Source organism: Chiloscyllium plagiosum, unplaced genomic scaffold, assembly GCF_037043375.1.
Source record: "Chiloscyllium plagiosum isolate Xiang-an unplaced genomic scaffold, Cpla_swu_hap1 HiC_scaffold_31, whole genome shotgun sequence".
NCBI lineage: Eukaryota > Metazoa > Chordata > Chondrichthyes > Orectolobiformes > Hemiscylliidae > Chiloscyllium > Chiloscyllium plagiosum.
Window position 1 is genome coordinate 25,221,771 of NW_028270169.1, and position 21,660 is coordinate 25,243,430.

At 39.1% G+C, this 21,660-nt stretch overlaps 1 protein-coding gene across 2 annotated transcripts in view; it reads right to left on the reverse strand.

Annotated features, from left to right (window-relative positions):
* Window positions 1-21,660, reverse strand: part of aatf (apoptosis antagonizing transcription factor) — a 116,539-nt gene that overhangs the window by 34,469 nt on the left and 60,410 nt on the right. For both annotated transcript variants that reach the window (XM_043718472.2, XM_087977364.1), the window contains exons 6-10: window positions 21,329-21,518; window positions 16,812-16,976; window positions 15,215-15,298; window positions 8,325-8,392; window positions 194-274 (exon numbers count right to left, since the gene is read on the reverse strand). In XM_043718472.2, the coding sequence (XP_043574407.2) occupies window positions 194-274; window positions 8,325-8,392; window positions 15,215-15,298; window positions 16,812-16,976; window positions 21,329-21,518 (588 nt within the window). The remainder of the gene's footprint in view (window positions 1-193; window positions 275-8,324; window positions 8,393-15,214; window positions 15,299-16,811; window positions 16,977-21,328; window positions 21,519-21,660) is intronic.

A 21,660-nucleotide genomic window follows, 5' to 3' on the forward strand; every position in this document is an offset into this window, starting at 1 on the left:
GAGAAACAATGTTATGGAAAGAGAAAGAATCAACAGAACTGCGGGAAAGAAAGATGTGCATCCCAAGAGAAGCTTCCAAATATAGTCAGTATTGTGATCTTCTTTTTGATTATTTGACCAGAATACATCTCTGGATATTGGTTTTGAACTTCAGTGTTCACCCCTTATAACAAAGTTACCAGAATATACTCACCTTACTTTTCTGCCTTTGCTTGCTCTGGTATCTACTTTTCTCTTAATCTTACTTCGTAGTTTCTGAATTGCAAGCCATTGTCTATAGGAGTAAATAAAGCATCATTAGAATTGGATTGATTTAAAAGAACACCACAAAACCCAGTTGCAAAAGTATTGTGTTGAATAATCTTTACTCTGTACACTGCTCCTCGGGCAAATCATCTCTGCATAGACACTGGAATAAAAGTGAACCAAGTACACTCTGGTCCCACTCCAAGCTATCACCAATCTAAACAGCATTTTAGCTTAACTGAGTCCAGTCCATGATCCAGCTATCTATACATGCTAAATCTTCGGATGTCCGGAGAAATTCAGAAAAGAAACATGCATGCACAGTTCCTTGTCCCTAATGGCAACAGGAGAAATAAGCAGCTGTTTGGAAACAGATCATCTGCAATGAAGTGGAAAGGCTAGATAAGAAACCCCCACAGTGTCTTTTTTAATTACATACCAAGTTTATAAAAAGTAGTTACCTTCCAGACTTCCCGCCATTTGTTTTTGAGGACACTGGCTTTTGCTGGGAGAGGTTTCACAGACAGCAGCAATCTAAGTAATTATTTCATCACACCAAACCAAAATATGACAGATGATGGACATCTGAAATAGGAGCAGAAAATGCTGGAAATTCTCAGCTGGTCAGGCAGCATATGGGGAATGAACCAGAGGCCTGATTTTTAACTACAATAGATGGACTTTGAATGCTTAGGGAAAGAAAATGGGCCAAGAATAACCTTTCAGGCCGATGACCTTGCAAAAAAACATCAAGGTAAGACATTAATTCTGCTTCTCTGTTCACAATTGCTCACTAACATGCTGAGTATTTTCAGCACTTTCTGCAGCTATTCCTTGTGTCTCTACAGTAAATGTCAGCAGCAGATAAATTTGATACAAGAGTACAGCATAATCCTGATGTTAAGCAATGCCCACTCTTTCCAAAATGGTGACACAATAATGGTCATAAATAGGTGTTTTGGCTAACTCTCCTTTGCTTAGCCCAGGGCCACTCATGCCAACCGCTGAACAACAACTAAATTTGTCCCCAACTGCAATCAGCCATTCAGTAGAGATGAAGAATCAAATCTGGACTTTGTTATTGTGGTTTTGCACTACACTGTATAGTATTTACTCAACTGGCAAAGCAATTACCATCTTGAATATCTGGTATGTGTATTTTTAACATATATGAAATACAGAATCAATGACATGCACAGTTATTTCTTTGGAACATTGAAATATTAATAGTAGCTTTCGGTCCTTTCACTGTCATCTGCATATTAGCTTCATTTACCCAATATATGTTTCATATCGCTTGATAAACTTTCCTAGCACAAATCTCAATCGCAGGCATGAAGTTTTCAACTGAAGCAACTCGCACAGTGTGGTGTGGGGAATAAGAGTTCCAGGTGTTACTGTGTATGTCTGCATGCAATCTCGAAGATTTGACAACCAAGGGAAACAGGCTCTTTGTATCTACATTACTGAATCTTATAATGTTAAAAATGTCAGTTAAATCATCCCTCAATTGGCTTTATTCAGAGTAATACATTTTAATTACATAATCAAAGTATACATGGTTTAAAAGTGTCAGCTTTATCTTCAAATGATTGATACTGTGCAATAATATCTTTGTAGGATCACATTTTTTTTTAAACCACTCAATATTAGCACCCTCCATAAATCGGACATTGAGCTTCTATTTTGGCTGGCATTGGAACTGAGTAAAAGTTATGGGGAATGAGAGTTTGACAGTTATGCTACTAGACCAGTAATCGAGAGGCTTGGACTAATGCTTATGAGTTTCAATCCTACAAAAACAAGTGGGGAATTTAATTCATTTAATTAAATAAATATGGAACATAAAGTTAACAGCAGTACTGGTGACCAAGGAACCGCTAGATTGTCATAAAACCCATTCTGGTTTATTACCGCCCTTCAGGGAAGGAAATCTGCTGCCGTATCCAGTCAGGCATACATTTGACTCCAAAGCCATAACATGTGGTTGACTCTCAACTGCCGACTGAAGTGACTTAGCAACCCACTTGGTTGTACCAAATTATTCAAAAAGGTCTAGTTAACAACAGTGCTGGTGGTGTAGCTACACCAAACATATTTCAGCAGTTTAAGGCAGGGGCTCTGTATCAATAAATATTTATCACAGCTGTTAGGGGACTGTCTTGTCTGAGGTACAGACACACGTTTCTGTGGCCAGCAGTGAAAAATTAGAATGTGTTTTGCCTCCCTGGTGCCAGGATCAAGGATGTCTCAGAGAAGGTGCAGAATGTTCTCAAAAGGGGAGAGGGACCAGCAGGAGGTCATTATACACATTGGAACAAACGATACAGGAAGGCAAAAGGATGAGATTCTGAAGGGAAAATATAGTGAGGTTAGGCAGGAATTTAAAAAGGAGGTCCTCGAGAGTAGTAATATCTGGATTAATCCCGGTGCTACGAGCTAGTGAGGGTAGGAATAAGAGAATAGAGCAGATGAATGCATGGCTGAGGAGCTGGTGTATGGGAGAAGGATTCACATTTTTGGATCATTGGAATCTCTTCTGGAGTAGAGGTGACCTGTACAAGAAGGATGGATTGCACCTGAATTGGAAGGGGACTAATATGCTGGCAGGGAGATTTGCTAGATCTGCTCGGGAGGATTTAAAACTAGTAAGTGGGGGTGGGGGTGAGACCCAGGGAGATAGTGAGGTAAGAGTTCAATCTGAGACTGGTACAGTTGAGGAAAAAAGCGAGTCAGTCAGGGCAGGCAGGGACAAAACAGAGAACAAACTAGGACTGATCAATTAGACTGCATTTATTTCAATGCAAGAGGCCTAACAGGGAAGGCAGATGAACTCAGGGCATGGTTAGGAACATGAGACTGGATATCATAGCAACTACAGAAACATGTCTCAGGGATGGACAGGACTAGTAGCTTAAATGTTCCAGGATATAAATGCTACAGGAAGGACAGAAAGGGAAGTAAGAGAGGAAGGGGAGTGTCATTTTTGATAAGGGATAGTATTACAGCTGTACTGAGGGAGGATATTCCTGGAAATACATCCAGGGAAGTTATTTGGGTGGAACTAAAAAATAAGAAAGGGATGATACCTTATTGGGATTGTATTATAGATTAATAGTCAGTGAGAAATTGAGAAACAAATTTGAGAGGAGATCTCAGTTATCTGTAAGAATAATAGGGTGATTATGGTAGGGGATTTTTACTTTCCAAACATAGACTGGGACTGCCATAGTCTGGATCAGTGGTGCTGGAAGAGCACAGCAGTTCAGGCAGCATCCGAGGACAGGCAAAATCAAAGGGTTTAGATGAAGAGGAATTTGTTAAGCATGTGCAAAAAAAAACTCCTGATTCTGTATGTGGATGGACCTACAAGAGAAAGTGCAAAACTTGGCCCTACTCTTAGGAAATATGGAAGGGCAGGTGACTGAGGTATCAGTGGGAGAGCACTTTGGGGCCAGCGACCATAATTCTACTGGTTTTAAAATAGTGATGGAAAAGGATAGACCAGATCTAAAAGTTGAAATTCTAAATTGGTGGAAGGCCAATTTTGATGATATTAGGCAAGAACTTTCAAAAGCTGATTGGGGGAAGATGTTCACAGGTAAAGGGACAGCTGCAAAATGGGAAGCCTTCAGAAATGAGATAATGAGAGTACAGAGAAAGATTATTCCTGTTAGGAAATGCTGGTAGGTATAGGAAATACTGGATGACTAAAGAAGTAGATCGAATGAATCCTTAGACGAGTATAAAGGACAGTAGGAGTATACTTAAGAGGGAAATCAGCAGGGCAAAAAGAGGACATGGGATAGCTTTGGCAAATAGAGAGTTAAGGAGAATCCAAATGGCTTTTTACAAAGGACAAAAGGGTAACTAGGGAGAGAATAGCGCCCTTCAAACATCAGCAAGGTAGCTTTTGCGTGGAGCCCCAGGAGATGAGGAAGATACTAAGTGAGTATTTTGCATCAGTGTTTACTGTGGAAAAGGACATGGAAGATACAGAATGTAGGGAAATAGATGGTGACATCTTGAAAAATGTCCCTATTCTAGAGGAGGAAGTGCTGGATGTCTCGAAATGGATAAATCGCCAGGACCTGATCAGGTGTACCCTAGAACTTTGTGAGAAGCTAGGAGAGAGTGTTGCTGAGATATTTGTACCATCAATAGTCACAGATGAGGTGCCAGAAGACTAGAGGTTGGCTAACATGGTGCCATTGTTTAAGAAAGGTAGTAAGGATAAGGCAGGGAACTATAGACCGGTGAGCCTGACATCAGTGGTGGGCAGGTTGTCGGAGGGAGTCCCAAAGGACATGATGTGCACGTATTTGGAAAGGCAATGACTGATTCAGGATAGTCAGTTTCCCATGGCTTTGCACGTGGAAAATCATGTCTCACAAGCCTGATTGAGTTTTTTGAAGTAACAAAGAGGACTGATAATGGCAGAGCAGTAGACATGATCTACATGGACTTCAGTAAGTTGTTCAACAAGGTTCCCCATGGGAGACTGGTCAGCAAGGTTAGATCTCATGGAATACAGGGAGAACTAGCCAATTGGATACAGAACTGGCTCAATTGATTAGGGATAGTCAACATGGCTTTGTGTGTGGGAAATCATGTCTCACAAACTTGATTGAATTTTTTGAAGAAGTAACAAAGAGGATTGATGAGAGCAGAGCGGTAGATGTGATCTATATGGACTTCAGTAAGGCGTTCGACAAGGATCCCCATGGGAGACTGGTTAGCAAGTTTGGGAGAAGATTTGTAGCTCGGGTGCTCGCTGTTGTGGTTCTGTTCGCCGAGCTGGGAATTTGTGTTGCAGACGTTTCGTCCCCTGTCTAGGTGACATCCTCAGTGCTTGGGAGCCTCCTGTGAAGTGCTTCTGTGACGTTTCTTCCGGCATTTATAGTGATTTGTACGTGCCGCTTCCGGTTGTCAGTTCCAGCTGTTCACTGCAGTGGGCGGTATATTGGGTCCAGGTCGATGTGCTTATTGATTGAATCGGTGAATGAGTGCCATGCCTCTAGGAATTCCCTGGCTGTTCTCTGTTTGGCTTGTCCTATAATAGTAGTGTTGTCCCAGTCGAACTCATGTTGCTTGTCATCAGAGTGTGTGGCTACTAAGGATAGCTGGTCATGTCGTTTCGTGGCTAGTTGGTGTTCATGGATGCGGACCGTTAGCTGTCTTCCTGTTTGTCCTATGTAGTGTTTTGTGCCGTCCGTGCATGGGATTTTGTACACTACGTTGGTTTTGCGCATGCTGGGTATCGGGTCCTTTGTCCTGGTGAGTTGTTGTTTGAGAGTGGCTGTTGGTTCGTGTGCTGTTATGAGTCCTAGTGGTCGCAGTAGTCTGGCTGTAAGTTCAGAAATGTTTTTGATGTATGATAGTGTGGCTAGTCCTTTGGGTCTTTCCCTTAGGCATCTGTTGATGAAATTGCGGGGGTATCCATTTTTGGCGAACAGAAAACAGCCAGGGAATTCCTAGAGGCATGGCACTCATTCACAGATTCAATCAATAAGCACATCGACCTGGACCCAAAATACCGCCCACTGCAGCGGACAGCTGGAACTGACAACCGGAAACGGCAGGTACAAATCACTATAAATGCTGGAGGAAACATCTCAGAAGCACTTCACAGGAGGCTCCCAAGCACTGACGATATCACCTAGACAGGGGACGAAATGTCTGCAACACAAATTCCCAGCTTGGCGAACAGAACCACAACACTGGTTAGCAAGGTTAGATCTCATGGAATCTCAATGGAAAACTAGCCATTTGGATACAGAACTGGCTCAAAGAAGACAGAGAGTGGTGACGCAGGATTGTTTTTCAGACTGGAGGCCTGTGACCAGTGGAGTGCCACAAGGATCAATGCTGGGACCTCCACTTTTTGTCATTTACATAAATGATTTGGATGCGAGAATAAGAGGTACAGTTAGTAAGTTTGCAGATGACATCAAAATTGGAGGTGTAGTGGACAGCGAAGAAGGTTACCTCAGATTACAACAGGAGCTTGACCAGATGGGCCAATGAGCTGAGAAGTGGCAGATGGAGTTTAATTCAGATAAATGCGAAGTGCTGCATTTTAGGAAAGCAAATCTTAGCAGAACTTATACACTTAATGGTAAGGTCCAAGAGAGTGTTGCTGAACAAAGAGACCTTGGAGTGCAGGTTCATAGCTCCTTAAAAGTGGAGTCGCAGCAAGATAGGATAGTGAAAGCGGTGTTTGGTATGCTTTCTTTTATTGGTCAGAGTATTGAGTCGGGAGGTCATGTTGCAGCTATACAGGACACTGGTTAGGCCACTGTTGGAATACTGCGTACAATTCTGGTCTCCTTCTTATCGGAAAGATGTTGTGAAATTTGAAAGGGTTCAGAAAAGATTTACAAGGATGTTACCAGGGTTGGAGGATTTGAGCTACAGGGAGAGGCTGAACAGGCTGGGGCTGTTTTTCCCTGGAGCGTCAGAGACTGAGGGATTGTCTTATAGAGGTTTATAAAATTATGGAGGGGCACGGATAGGATAAATAGACAAAGTCTTTTCCCTGGGGTCGGGGAGTCCAGAACTAGAGGGCATAGGTTTAGGGTGAGAGGGGAAAGATATAAAAGAGACCTAAGGGCCAACTTTTTCAGACAGAGGGTGGTACGTGTATGGAATGAGCTGCCAGAGGAAGTGGTGGAGGCTGGTACAATTGCAACATTTAAAAGGCATTTGGATGGGTATATGAATAGGAAGGGTTTGGAGGGATAGGAGTTTGGGGCTGGCAAGTGGGACTAGACTGGATTCGGATATCTGGTCGGCATGGACGGGTTGGATCGAAGGGTCTGTTTCCATGCTGTACATCTCTATGGCTCTGTGACTCTAAGAGGTTGAATAGGTTAGGGCTGTTTTCCCTGGAGCGTCGGAGGCTGAGGGGTGACCTTATAGAGGTTTATAAGATCACGAGAGGCATGGATCGGGTAAATAGACAAGGTTTTTTCCCTGGGGTGGGGGAATCCAGAACTAGAGGGCATAGGTTTAGGGTGAGAGGGGAAAGATATGAAAGAGACTTAAGGGACAACATTTTCACGCAGAGGGTGGTATGTGTATGGAATGAGCTGCCAGAGGAAGTGGTGGAGTCGAGTACAATTGCAACATTTAGAAGGCATATGGATGGGTATATGAACAGGAAGGGTTTGGAGGGACATGGGCCAGGTGCGGGCAGGTGGGACCAGATTGGGTTGGGATATCTAGTCGGCATGGACGAATTGGGCCGAAGGATCTGTTTCCATGCTGTACATCTCTATGACTCTATGTATTTGCTTCCCACTGTAAATTTTACTCTGTTGACGTTGTCAAGATTGGAGAGGTGGAAACAGAAAAAGTCCTGCTACAGCATTGATTAATGTTAGGTTTCTAATTGGTAAATTGTGTGTTGGAATGCTAAGACTGATGCCCTTAACACAAATTGAGGAATACAGCTGCTTTAGAAGTGGAATGTCAGGTTTTGTAAATGCTTTGTCAGCTTCAGGAAAACTTACTACAAATTACATTGACAATAAGAATAAAGAGATCTGATCACATAACTGTAATTGCATCCATTTTGATAATATGAAATGTTGCAAAACCAAATAGATGGTTACATATATGATCTATCCACATGCATGGGTGGAATAACAGATTTATCTGATTGAAATTTCACAAAAACAAATCAGCATTATGTTAATCATAGGACAAAGCCTTTGGTGTCTTGTGTTTGTAATAGTATTGATGTTTATGCTGAAATCTTTGCTGAATTTGAAGAATTTATTTATGCTCCAATTATCAAACAATCAATTTAGCAGAAACACCATTTTATGGTGCCATTCATTTCAGATGAACAAACAGAATTTTAAGCAAGCAATTAATTATGAACCAAAAAAAGTTGCATAGGAGTAGACCAAATCTAATGAATGGGGAGTTTTGTAGATACTTTGCAGAAAATGTAAAATTTCGAATGCTCACACCTACCTTGATAATTAATAACAAAATAAGGTTGAAGTATTATTTTTTTCCTCAATCAACATAACCCAATTTATTAATTAGTGTTGTCTTTCAACACTTACCGACCCATAGCAATCTGATCATTTGGATCTATAGCAGTAGTCTTCCGCTCAATTAGTTCTCTGAGGAGCTGCAAAAAAAATTGTAAATTAAAATAAACTAAGCAATTAGATTTTAAATTTTAAATTGGATAAATTTTCTCTTTACCAGTCCCATTTAGTTTTCTTCAAGGCTGTCATAAGTTAGTGAGGGGCAAAGAAAATGGAACACTGGTAAGCAAATTTAGCACAATTCTTTTATTCATAGCAAACACCCAAAATGGAAGCTAAAGCAGACTAACAACACAATTACAGCAGCAAGCCAGAGTTCAACCATACCCTAACATGAAACCTTTATTCCCATAAAAGGTTAGCTGCATCACAATGTGCACTGGACAATTTAAGTAGATATTAAAAACTGCATTGTTATCTTTTAATGTGATGGAATGTGGGAAGGAATGTGGAGGAAATATGGATAAAACATAAATATAATTTTCCAATTGTTTCCTGGCAGTTTTGTAACTTACTATCAACTGTATATCTTACATACCTTCAAAGTATTTTTAATTCTTTGTGTTCTTCCTAAATCAAGGCTAAAACAAAATAAATAATTGCTGGACATATCTTTAACTGATACTGTAATACTGTCCCTGATGTATTTCTCGTCTGATCAATGCAAAATGTTCAGTGAAGACTGATAACCAGAAAAACAACGATCACAATCACTCAATAGCTGGAGTTCAGCACAGGCATTAAACAGATTCCACTTTGAATGATAGGTAAATGCAAAGTTCCATAAGTTTCAGATCAAACACTCTCAATACTGGTTTTAAACACAAAAAAGCTGCTAACTTAGCTATCCCATGCAAATGGAATATTTTATCAACTGCAGCTAAACATGTACAATGTCAGGGAGGAGTTTACACTTCCATGAAAATGGTTAAGTCTGCATAATACCACTCCTATAGCACAGAAAGATTAGATCCATGGTATACCTCAACAGGGCTTTTTTTAAAACCAATGAACTACAATCAAATACAACAACTCACAGGAAGATCCCAAAAATATTTGGGAATGACTTTCTTAATTCATTTTGGTGATTCAGGTTGAGAGAAGAATGTTAACTACTGCATATCACCAATAGAACTCACTGTTTTTCTTTGTAAATAACTTGGGATCCTTTATGTCCACCTGGGCAGACAGACAAAATTTTGGATCTACTTGAATCTATCAAAGACTTATTGTCATAAAGATCTGTAGAAATGCAATTTTACTCAAGATACATCAACTTAAACTCAGAAGTTATATTGATGATCATTACATTACAGCTATTAATGCACAAATCATAACTTTGAGAATATTGGTATCAATTAAAACACTGCGCATTTGGTAACAAAGCACTACAGTGAAGCGTCAGCTCGAAATTATGCCACAATCTTGATGCAAGACTGAAACAATAAACCTTTGGTGAACTTTAAGTTACTGCGCATCAGAACTACTAGTAGTACCATTCATTGCAACTTATTTCAACTCTACAAACAAATTCAAATGCAAAAGTCACATTATTTAATGAACATTACACAATAGATATGATTACATAATTATAAACTTGAGGAAAATGATTTTCCCTTTCTTTTTCATAGCATTCACATTTTGTTGGTTTCTGCAGGTCAACAAACATCAATTCTCAGTAATTCAAACAGCACTGCTCAGATCAGGTTCAAGGAGAAGCTTCCATGGATGAAGACATATTCAACTTTTCCAGTGCTACTAGAAAACAAGGTTGTGTTTGATAATTGAATTGAGGAGCATGGTGGGTTACTACAACATCCTGTCACTTGTTCTGGGTTTGAATAAGACTCAATGACAGGATAAATGTCTCCTGCTCTCTCTTTTCTATTTGTGGGATGGATTTGGGCAGGCTCAATTCACATTAAGGTCACATCACAGAAGGCTCATAATTCAGCACCAACCAGACAGGCTCAATCACTGGAACAAATGGGTATGTGGCAGAGAAGTAGAAAATATAAAACTGTATAAAATCCTCAGCTAAACGTGTAGTTAAAATTTGTTGAGACAGAGATTTAGAAATTTACTCTGAATCTACTTGTGATATAGCTAATCCAGAAGTGTTCAATGCTGAATTATAATGACAAAATTCAGTGTTCAGTTTCGCATAAATAGCATTCATCTTTACGATGAAAATGTTTACTGAATATTTTGTTTAGTAACAACTAATTTTTGGAGCACAACTAATCAAAATACACTACATTACTACAGTTTTCCAGAAACTAACATGTCAGTTAATATTAATTAACTCTATGACTGTAACAATAGATATACACTCATTACCATTTTCAGCAGGAACTTTCAGGATACCAGAAATTGGAGGTAAATTCTGAAAGTATACTTTTATCAATAAGTCACTTCACTCACGATATTACCAAGAGCACCCCTCCCGTCGAAGTCTTTTTATCTGACCTATTTCCACCATCTCTCTGGCAAACAAACAATCCGTCAGTTTCTCTATTGTTGTTCCTCATAGTCACTTCTGGCAGCTAAATAAAAGATACAAATCCACCAATGCTCAGGCTTATGACACTGTAAACCCACATAGCACTGTGCTCAGTAAACGTGTGCCCTTAATCACTGCAGCAACTTCAGTGACTATCTCTGCCAAATCCCACTCAACAGAAGAAATTAACCAGGTCAGTGAAACAGGTGCAACAGTATGTCTGTCAACCACTCTCTTCCCACAATTACTTGTACACAATGAAGCAGTAATCTTTACAGATCATCTCTCTGAAGAAATGTATTGAAAACTGTAAAAGGAAAATGAATGTGCTACTGCCTGGCGGCTCAGCAGATGTCTGTGGGTGATGTACAAGGCAGGGATGAGCTGTCGTAGAAACCTGTCAAGGTTTGGCTAAGTGATTAAAGCCTCTACAGTCTAAGCACCATATTTAGAGTCTACAGGAGTCAAGACTTGCACCCATTCCTTGCTGCGATGCCAGATGTTGGCTAACGTTTTCATTTCTATTTATTTCACTTGGACAGAATGATTTGGCACAGCAGCCACACAATCTGGAACATTCTACAGTTGCTGTGTTAACAAGTGTCAACTATCATTCAACCAAAAGAATGTCAGAATGTCTCTTACTTATTGTTTCAGATGTGTCAGATTCTTAAGGAGCTGAAGTTTTTGCATCAGGGAGACATCTGGCTTACTCAGCAATTATCTAGTTATGTAAGTTAGCCCTTCCACATTTACTAACCCTTTTAACGCAGGCTACTTTTTTTAATAGAAAACTTATAAAGAAAGAATGCCTAAATTATTAGTTCCAATTACTAATTGGAGTTAAGCTAACAGAAGTTTCATTTAACTAATCTTAACTCGCCCAAATTTTCAAGGTTGTTTTCACTTTTCTGTATAAACACATATACATTATATCTCCAGTCAGGAAAGAACCATCAAATACTAAAATCTGGTATAAGTCTGGAGCGACATATTTTGAATAGCTTCTAATTGTAATGCTGATGGTTCAAATCAGTGAAGGCATCAAGTCACTGTGCTATACTGATTAGGCAAGTCTGTGCTTTTCAGTGCATAAGTATACAACTGCCCTTAACATTGTTCTGTTGAGGTACAGTTGAAATAATTCAAAATAATTGCTTGCATGAATCAGATTTTGCACAAGGACCCAGAGTTGAAAAGGACTGGGCTCAGCTGCAATAAACTGCTCGTTCTCAGTGTCGCCGATGCAAGTGAAAAGTGGTCAGCTGGATGGGATATCAGAAGAGCTGTCTGGGTAACAGTATCTCAGATGGGGGTAAATGCCTTTAGCATAGAAGTGATGTGGAAAATGGAGGAACAAAAAGGCATTCATAAAAAATTGCACTCCAGCATTAGTGTTAACCAGCCAATGGGTCTTAGTGCCAAAGAGCATTTATCATCAAAACAGAACAGAAAATAGCAGGATACATTTCATTTTCCATCTCGAAACGTGGAGAAATAAAACTGCATTGATATTTGTGAATCGCATTCAAGAACTATAAAAGCTAAATTCGGACAATGTAAAAAATAAATTTTCCAAGCACGTATGCCAATACTACTTGCAGCTAACAACACTGCCTCAACTACCTTAAGTTTTGTTTTATTAACTGAAGCATGTTACCTACCATCACAAACACCCATCTTTCATCCCTCTAATATTTCTTCAATAAGTTGGTCGCTATTTCAAAAGTCTTTGCAAAATATTATAGGGTAATACAAATGGCTCTATTAAATTAAGCCTTTGTCAAGTGAAGAAATATTTTTAAACTCAAAAATATGCTACATATGTTATTTCAATGTATACTAAAAAAAAGCTAAGAGCATGAATCTTTTCAAAGAAGGGTGATAAAGAATATAGTTTGGTTCACATGATGTGAACTTGTTCCTTGCTTCCTCTCCATGAACAATATCTCATATTTATTAGTTAACATTTTTGGCTGAAAAGTTTTTCTTACATGGAGTTTTAGTAGTCTCTAAATTGTGTCCTTTCCTGAAACAACCTCTATATTTTTTTAAAAAGGGAGACTAGTAAGTATTCCAATACTATACCAGCTCCAGAAAGCAGGCACTAGCAATGGCCTGAGATTGAATCATTACCTTCTGAAACTCAGCAAGCAAAAGTGCGAAGAAAATGTGGGCAGTATCTCTTCATATTAAGACACATAATGGAATAATGCAGCATTGCTGCCTAACCTTTGCAATTCCGATGTTTTTTTTAAACCACTAAAGAATGTCACTTTCACAATTTGAAATGTACACTTATTTTTTCAAATTAAAGCAATCAAGCTCCATCACTCTCTTTTGCTACTATCCATGTAAAATAGGGTTATCCTCTAATTAGCCATGACAGAAGAACACCGTACTGGGACATTTATTTCTCTAAAATGTTAGAGCAAAAAAATCCAACTTGGATGGAAAGATGGGTGAAGAATTTTGAAGATCTGTTAATTATAGTGGGCCAGATTGTGCCAAGGCAGGAGGATGGTCAGAGCACGACTACCCCTCAGAAATAGTCTACAAGTTCAGAATGTTAAGACTACGGCAACGGATGAATGGGTACCACACACCAATCGACAGGAGTGTTCCCTCACAGTTGGGGAACACTTCAGCGGTCCAGGACATTCAACCTCGGACCTTTGGATGACCATCCTCCAAGGTGGACTTTGGGACAAGCAACAGCGAAAAGTGGCCGAGCAGAGGCTGATAGCTAAGTTCCATACCCATAGGGAAGGCCTCAACCGAGACTTTGGGTTCATCTCACACTACAGGTGACCACCATTGCACTACACACACTCCTACACACACCTATACACACACACAGACATGCACACACACTCACATGCATCCTCTCTCAGAGAGTTAGACCACTCTACACTCATGCGCACACATATAGACTCTCTCTCACAGACACTCACAACCCCCCCAGCCCAGACACACACACACTCACACATGCAACCCCTCTCAGACTTAGGACACTCTACACTCACATACACACATATATACACTCTCTCTCTCACACATTCACAACCCCCCAACCCAGACAGACAGACACACACACAAAGACCCACATGCACACATATACATATATTTTGTGGGGTGAATTTGTACTTGTAGAGTTACATTGTACTTTGCTCAAAAACTGCATGAATTCATGTAAAACTCTGTTATCTCACTTTTTAGATTAGAATCAATCTAAACATCATGGCATAGACAGAGGACACAGGGGCTAACACCTTCAACATATTGTCTAGCTAACACCAATTACTACAGTTAACCTGAGAGAATGCAACTTTTTAAAAAATCTTTTTGATTTACACATGAAAGAAGTGAAACTATCATGGTATTCAAACAGATGAAAGACTCAACAGACAATCAAGATATTTTTCAATGTATGATTTCAGTTAAATCACACTGTAAATGTTTGCTATAAATTCTGTGCCCAACAATCGTGTACTCCACAACCACCTGATGAAGGAGTGGCACTCTGAAAGCTAGTGTGCTTCGAATTAAACCTATTGGACTATAACCTGTGTTGTGTGATTTTTAACTCAGTTATGCATGTGCAGACTGAATCAGATATCTTGAAGTTGGGAGTGGGATTCCAAAACAGGCCTACAAAGAACTGAAATTAGCAAGAATTTCACCTTCCTTACTTCCATCCTGCTATTTGAAATATCTAAAATCTGAAGCAAAGAGACTTGTTAATCAGACTTGTTAATCAAAGCAGCATGCAATAATTAAGTTTATAATAAAATTGTGACTCTTATGCACTCCTCCCCAGAGTATTATAAAAGCAATGTGCTTGGATTGTTGACAGCATGAGAATTGGGTCAAGGTATACTGTAGCCTCCCATATAAGTGTTGGTATAAATCACATTCATAGTGAACACTAAGTACTTTTCTACGATGCTGCACTACCTCCTCAGCTGAACTATTCACACAACATCACTTAGTGTCACTTCACGTGACTTGGGAAGACCACATCCCCTGCATCCCCTAGAATAAAAAGTGCTTAGCCATGTGACATTACTTGAACTTGATCACAGTTACTCACTGCATTTGGCATTTTAATCCAGCTTTGAAAAAAAATAGGAGTTGATAACAATGCCTATTATCCAGGTCACTACACTATTCATCCAGAACAAGTGCCAGCTCCGTATCTTTTCTGAGATGATTTATTGCAAAATGTCTCTTAATACAAGACTTGCTGACTGAAATATTTCTCTGATTTGGAACAACCTGAATTGCAATAACCCTTGTCTTCTCTATTGTTAGGTTACTCACGTCAATTTAGATGCTTTATTGATAGTTAAACAGTAGCTGGGGAGGTGAGCTTCTCGTTCTATTAACAAACACTCACCTGATGGTAAAAATCGTCATCATTAAAAATCTCTTCATCTATGTCTTTCAGATGTGCATTTGACTTTCCTTGTGGCACAACCTCCTGTGTAGGAAAATAATCGGTCTGTTCATTACAAAGATCGGGAAGAAAAAAATGCCAAGTTCACTAAAAGCCTTGTCACATATTGCTTACTGACTAGATACAGAAAAAGATATCTTTGTATATATTAACAAAGCCAAGGTGTTTTGCACCTTCCCTCCTTGATGTTTTGATCTCTACTGAAAACCGGGACACATTCTCGAGTACATTCACTACCACAAGGATCTTGCTTACAAATCCTCCTTTCATGTTTTTCCACAGTTTTGGTCGGCTATTTATCCATAGGAGGCACAATACAAATCTACCGTTCACATGTGCTCATCACAGGAGTAACAGGTGTTTAAATGAGGCAAATTATAGCAATGGACCCAAATTCAGCAACATAACACAGACCATTGATCTAGATCACATATACTGATCTGACGGTTCACTGTTTTATCATACAAAGCATTAGCCCACTGAGGCCTTTTTTTTTTTAAATTAAACTTTGAGATCTCTCTGAACTTCTAGGACTTGTTTGCTTAAGAACATTCAAGGGTATATTAACAACAGTTGTTAAAATGTTTGATTCCATTATTTAAAATAATATGCCAAACTAAAAGTACAATGTTTTAGTTTATAAAGCAAGCATGTCTGCTGAAAGCCAATACGTTCAATGATCAAAACAAAGAAATGTTATACCAGAGCAACACATAAGATCCAAATATTTTAAGCAAAATCTTTTGTGACATTTTCAATTTGTATCATTTCAAAGTCACAAATGTCACTGGATTCAGTTTTATCATTCAAAAGACTGAGGATATTTTTACCCTATGAAGGTGTAAATGCCTCCTGGATTGGAGTTCTAGGGGCTCCCCTCTGACACTTTACCGAAATGGTCTTTCTTCATATGGTAACTAAATAGTTAGTGCTGGCAGGCTTTCTGACTGTGTGGGGGGGTGGCAGGCATTACAGTCAAGTCCAAACCTGCTCACACCACAACATACACTTTCCAGCAGGTGTCACTGGATAATGATCAGTACGATGAATTCTCACTGGTTTTCTCTCCACCAACTGGGGCAGTGAGCCAAACCATAGTGCTCCTTCCATCACCCCAGCTGAGAACAGTAAACGTAAGGACAGGTTTGGACTGAACCTGGGATGTTCTCATATAAAAAACAAAACACAGCAAATCATAAATAGAAATGGCTGGAAACACAGAGGAAATCAATCTTCTGCAGAGTGAATAAGCAGTGGGTGCTTTGGGTTTGTAATCTTCTTCAAACCCAGCAGTTCATTCCTTCAGCTTAAATCTATGAATCTGAAGCATCAGCTGTCAGTTTCTTCACTAATGTTAGTAGACCTAGCCTGTTTTCAGCATTCACTGTTTTAGTTTCTCAGATCTTCTATTCAATGAAACACCATTACACTTTGCCTTTATCCAACCAGAGAAACTATCCTTTTAATGTTTACATATGAAAGACAGAAAATAATCTTCAGACTATAAATTTGGAGTTCTAATTCGTTACTGGCATACCATCTCCCCATGTACAGTCTCTGGAATCTGCTGAGAATCCTCTTCCACTTTTCCAAGAATTTTATACAAAGATCGTTTGGTCTGAGTCCGTCTTATCAACCTTTCTTTATCCATCATAATCTGCTCAATCTGTGTCAAGATGGAACGCTCAAAAGCGCTGAACCCCTGGAATAAAATATTAGGACAACAAGAATTCAGTTAACGTTCCATTTAACCAACATACTTCTTTTAAAAAAAAACTTAGAATGTCCCTGCATTAAGGTAAATTTTATCTTACTTTTAAATAATGAGATTTACACAAAGGCAATATTCTTTAAAAAAATAGAATCTATGAAACATCAAAACAAAACTGTTCCAATACAAGTGTTGCATATGACTTACTAGTCCAACCAAGTAAATATATAAACCAATACAGTGAAGCTTATTATCATGCTACTATCAGCTGCCAAAACTCTCAGAGTCAGGGATTAACTTTGCATGAAACAGATAAAATACGATTGTACATTTCCAGGTTTGTTTTTTAAAAGAGAAACCAGGTTCTTGACCCAACAAAGTAAGTAGTTATCAATTTATCCATGTCCGGTAGAAAGCAGGCAGTTCTGATGCTTAGTTTCAGGACTGGAGACAAGGAGTTAGCTTGTCAAGTTGTCAGAAAGTTTAAAAAAAGAGAAGCAAAATAGGTTGGTGTTTACAGTAAACAATCATAATAGACCAACCAAAACTTGAAAACTGTATGTGATTAAATACCATAGATGCTGGTGTAAAATCAGCTTTCTGAAAGTTCGAAGTCAACTTTAACATGAGTAATATTTGAGGGGTGAAATCCACTGTCAAAGAGCCACTAGTTTGGAGACTATTCTTGCCAGTTCTGCCATAATAGTAGAATAAAAAGAGCTAAAGAGCATGTCATAATGAATCTTTATAAACATCCGAAGAATGCAACATTAAATTTTCAACAACTATGTTGATTAAAGACAAAATCAAATACACAAATTTATACAAGTTAAAAAAGTGAAAGCTTCAGAAAGTTGTTTTGTTTCAGGTCTGCAGCATATTGCTTTTATGCATACAGTTTGAATATTTCCTCAGTGAAGAGTAGAATACTCAGCAAAGCATGCACGCAATGTGCATTACATTTCCTTGTGTTCAGAGCCAAATAACAAACCCTAATTTGTTATTTTAATTGCATCATCATATGGACAAACAGCCTCCCAGCCTGCCTCAATCCCCTTCAGTTTGTCTAACAATGCAAAAGGTCCACAGCGGACACCATTTCCCTCGCACTGCACTCATCGCTGGAACATTTGGTCAAGAAGGACACCTACATCAGAGTACTGCTCATCGAGTACAGCTCTGCCTTCAACACCTTTATCTCCAAACTGATCTCAAAACTGCAAGACTAGGTCTTTGCTCTGCTCTCTGCAACTGGCTCCTCAGCTTCGTGACCCATAGACTGCAATCAGTGAAGATAGACAACTGCATCTCCTCCACGATAACACTCAAGCACCCCAAGGATGCATACTCAGCCCTCGATTGTACTGCCGGTACACCCACGACTGGTAGCCAAATTCCGAATAACACCATCTACAAGTTTGCTGATAACACTACTGTGGTAGGATGAATATCAAACAATGGCGAGTCAAAATACAGAAAGGAGATAGAGGGCTTGGTGACAGGGTGCAATGATAACAACCTGCATCAGCAAAACAAAAAGAACTGATCTCTAACTTCAGAAGAAAGAAGAACACACCGTCACTGATCTCAACAGAACGGAGGTTGAGAGGATTGACAGGGTCAAGTTCCTCAGTGACGATAACTGACAATCTGTGCTGGACTTCCCACATGGAAACAATGGTCACAAAGGCATAACGACACCTCTTCTTCCTCATCTAATTTAGGAAATTCAGCATGTCCATAATGACCCTCACCAGCTTTGACAGGTGAGAGAATACTGTCCGGGTGCATAACTGGTATGACAACTGCTCTGTTCAGGACCGTAAGAAATTATAGAAAGTTACGTGCACAGTCCATACCATCGTGGAGGCTAACCTTCCATTCATGGACTCCATTTACACTTCTCGCTGTTGTAGAAAGGCTGCCAACATCATCAAAGACCCATCCCACCCTGGTAATGCTCTCCTCCAACCTCTTGTCAGGCAGAAGATACAGAAGTTTGAACACATGCACCAACAAGTTCAGGAACAACTTCTTCCCTGCCGTTATAGACTGGTGAGTGAACTCTCTAACTTTAAATAGTGTTGATCTTGTTAATGTTGATCTTGCTTCATGCAAGTCCTGTGCAGTATAACCTGCAAGCCTCTGTCCAAAGTTTTTTTTCACCCTACGATCTGTATGTCTTTGATCACTATGATCTGCCTGTACTGCTCACAAACAAAGCTTTTCACTGTGATAATAAATCAAATCAATCAATCATTTTTGTCTGCCTTATCAATCCACAAATAATCATCTATACCAATTGCATTGGATACCCTTCACTTCTTGAATGATTTGATGACAATGTCTGTTCTGATTTTATTCAAGGTGTCTATAACTCATTCACATAGGGTTGCTAACTTAAGAGTCTGTGTGCAGACTCTTTTGGGTAATTCCTCTGATCGCCCAGTTATTTCACTTTTTTCTTATGCTATCCTTGAACGGTTTGTTTAAATAAACAAGTTGAACAAGGCTCATTAGACCTCCAGAAACAGTGCAATATCAGTGTTTTATGATCCAATATCAGCAATGAATCCTTGACATTGTGCGTGTTTTTGTTTGTATTCATACTAGTTAGAATCACAAAACGTCCCTCAGCCAAATCTTCAAACCACCTTCATTCATCTATCCTTTCTTGTGAATGTGGATGAGTTCTCTTTTTGAGAATTGCTGTCTTGGGAGGATTTTTTCTATTGAATATCACAATTGGCTTAAGTTTTGCCCCATATACAACTCAATGGTTAATCTATTCCTTCTGTGAACAGTTGTTTTCATGAGCACTAATTTCTTTCCAACTTTGCTCACTGTTCGACTTCTGACATGTCAAAATTCAAGGTAGTATCATCCACATTCCCAATACAAACTAAACCTGTATGCAGTCTTTTGTCCACACAAGATTATAAATTGCTGAAATGAGATAGCTCTTTCATCATGCTCTGCTTGGAGATGCCGTTGAACCCTAGGCTTCTGCCATATTACAAATATCCTCTTCATGAAAATGGTACACCATCTAGGTATAGCTTTGAAACTTGCAACACCAAATTTTCTTGCTTATTTCAGGCCAAACTTCAGACAGATCTACAAGAAACTGAGTCTTTCTGGCAATTTGCATTATATTTAACTGCAGCCACATTCCAAGCTTTCTGACATCATCACAATCTGTAATGGAAGATTTCTCCAACTCTAATGTTCTTCTGATATCTCAAATTCTCTAGCTGAAGCTTTGCAATCTTCAGAATTGAGTTCAAATTGAGCTGAGTACCTGTTGCTTTTTCTTGAAACCATGTTGCCTTATGAGAAGGCAGCATCAGCAAGAATGGAGTACACACAGAGATTGCAACCAAATGGCATGCTAACATGGGTAGGCATAAGATGAAGAACAGTTACCTTCAATGATAACCTTCAACATTATCCTATGATTATATGAATAAGTAGATTTGCACAAAGCAAGTTTAATTTCAGTGACAAGCATGTGACAGGTAGAAAGCATTTGGATTTTCTAGACAAAAGGTCAGGAATCAAGTTACATGAAAAATAACAGATTAGATTAGATTACTTACAGAGTGGAAGTAAGCCCTTCGACCCAACAAGTCCACACCAACCCACCAAAGCGCAACCCACCCAGACCCATTCCCCTACATTTACCCCTTCACCTAACACTATGGGCAATTTAGCATGGCCAATTCACCTAACCTGCACATTTTTGGACTTCTTCTTGACCAAATGTTCAGAGTTGACTTTTACACAAGATCCACTATTACTTGAGTATATTTGAATGAGGGCTTTCAATTATCAACTGAACGTCTTACCTTCTTATAGATGTTCCACTGTTTAAAGCTTTAATTCAGTGTTTCATTAAACACAACCACTACGTAATTGATCCAAAAGCATAGAGAGAAGAAAGAGCAATCACTATAAATTAAATTGTTGCTAGCCTCACTTAAACCCTTTACTAAATGTATTGGCACGTCAACAAAGTTCAGTAACATTAATAATGTAAAATATTTAACTGATCAAAAAATTGTATCATAATTAAAGATTAGCCTGGTTGAGGTGAGCATCCTTCCATTTATGATGCATGATGGAATACAGCCCCAAAACTCTGGTAAGGTCGGATGAGCTCACCTGATGCACTTCTTTTAATGGCTGCATAAACCAATTATAAAATCATTTTTATACAGCCAGATAGCATTCTTGCAAACAAAGTTTCATTTTGTCATAATTTCAAAACATCCTTTCAAACAATCTTCCTTCTTGCTTTGACAAAGTTACAAAAATAATGTAGAATCAAAAGATCAATTCACCTTGCCTATTTTGCCTGAAGCTAATCTTGTCTTATCATGCCATTTCTGTAATGTACTATTACGAAATGTTCTGAGGTCAGCAAACCGCTTAGCCATGAAGTCTGGGTACTCATCCACTTTAAGTTTCCTTTTCTGTGGCCTTTTCCTCTTCTGCACATCCTCAATTTCATCATCACTGGGAATCTCTTCACTGGAAACAAAAAATATAGCATATATAAAAGTGGATTCTATTTTCTCTGCACTAGAGTAATGTGTACAACACTAACCACAATCATTGGTCATGCCTTAATATAACCAAATCTTTTCTCTTCCTGCTAATGTTCACTCCAGCA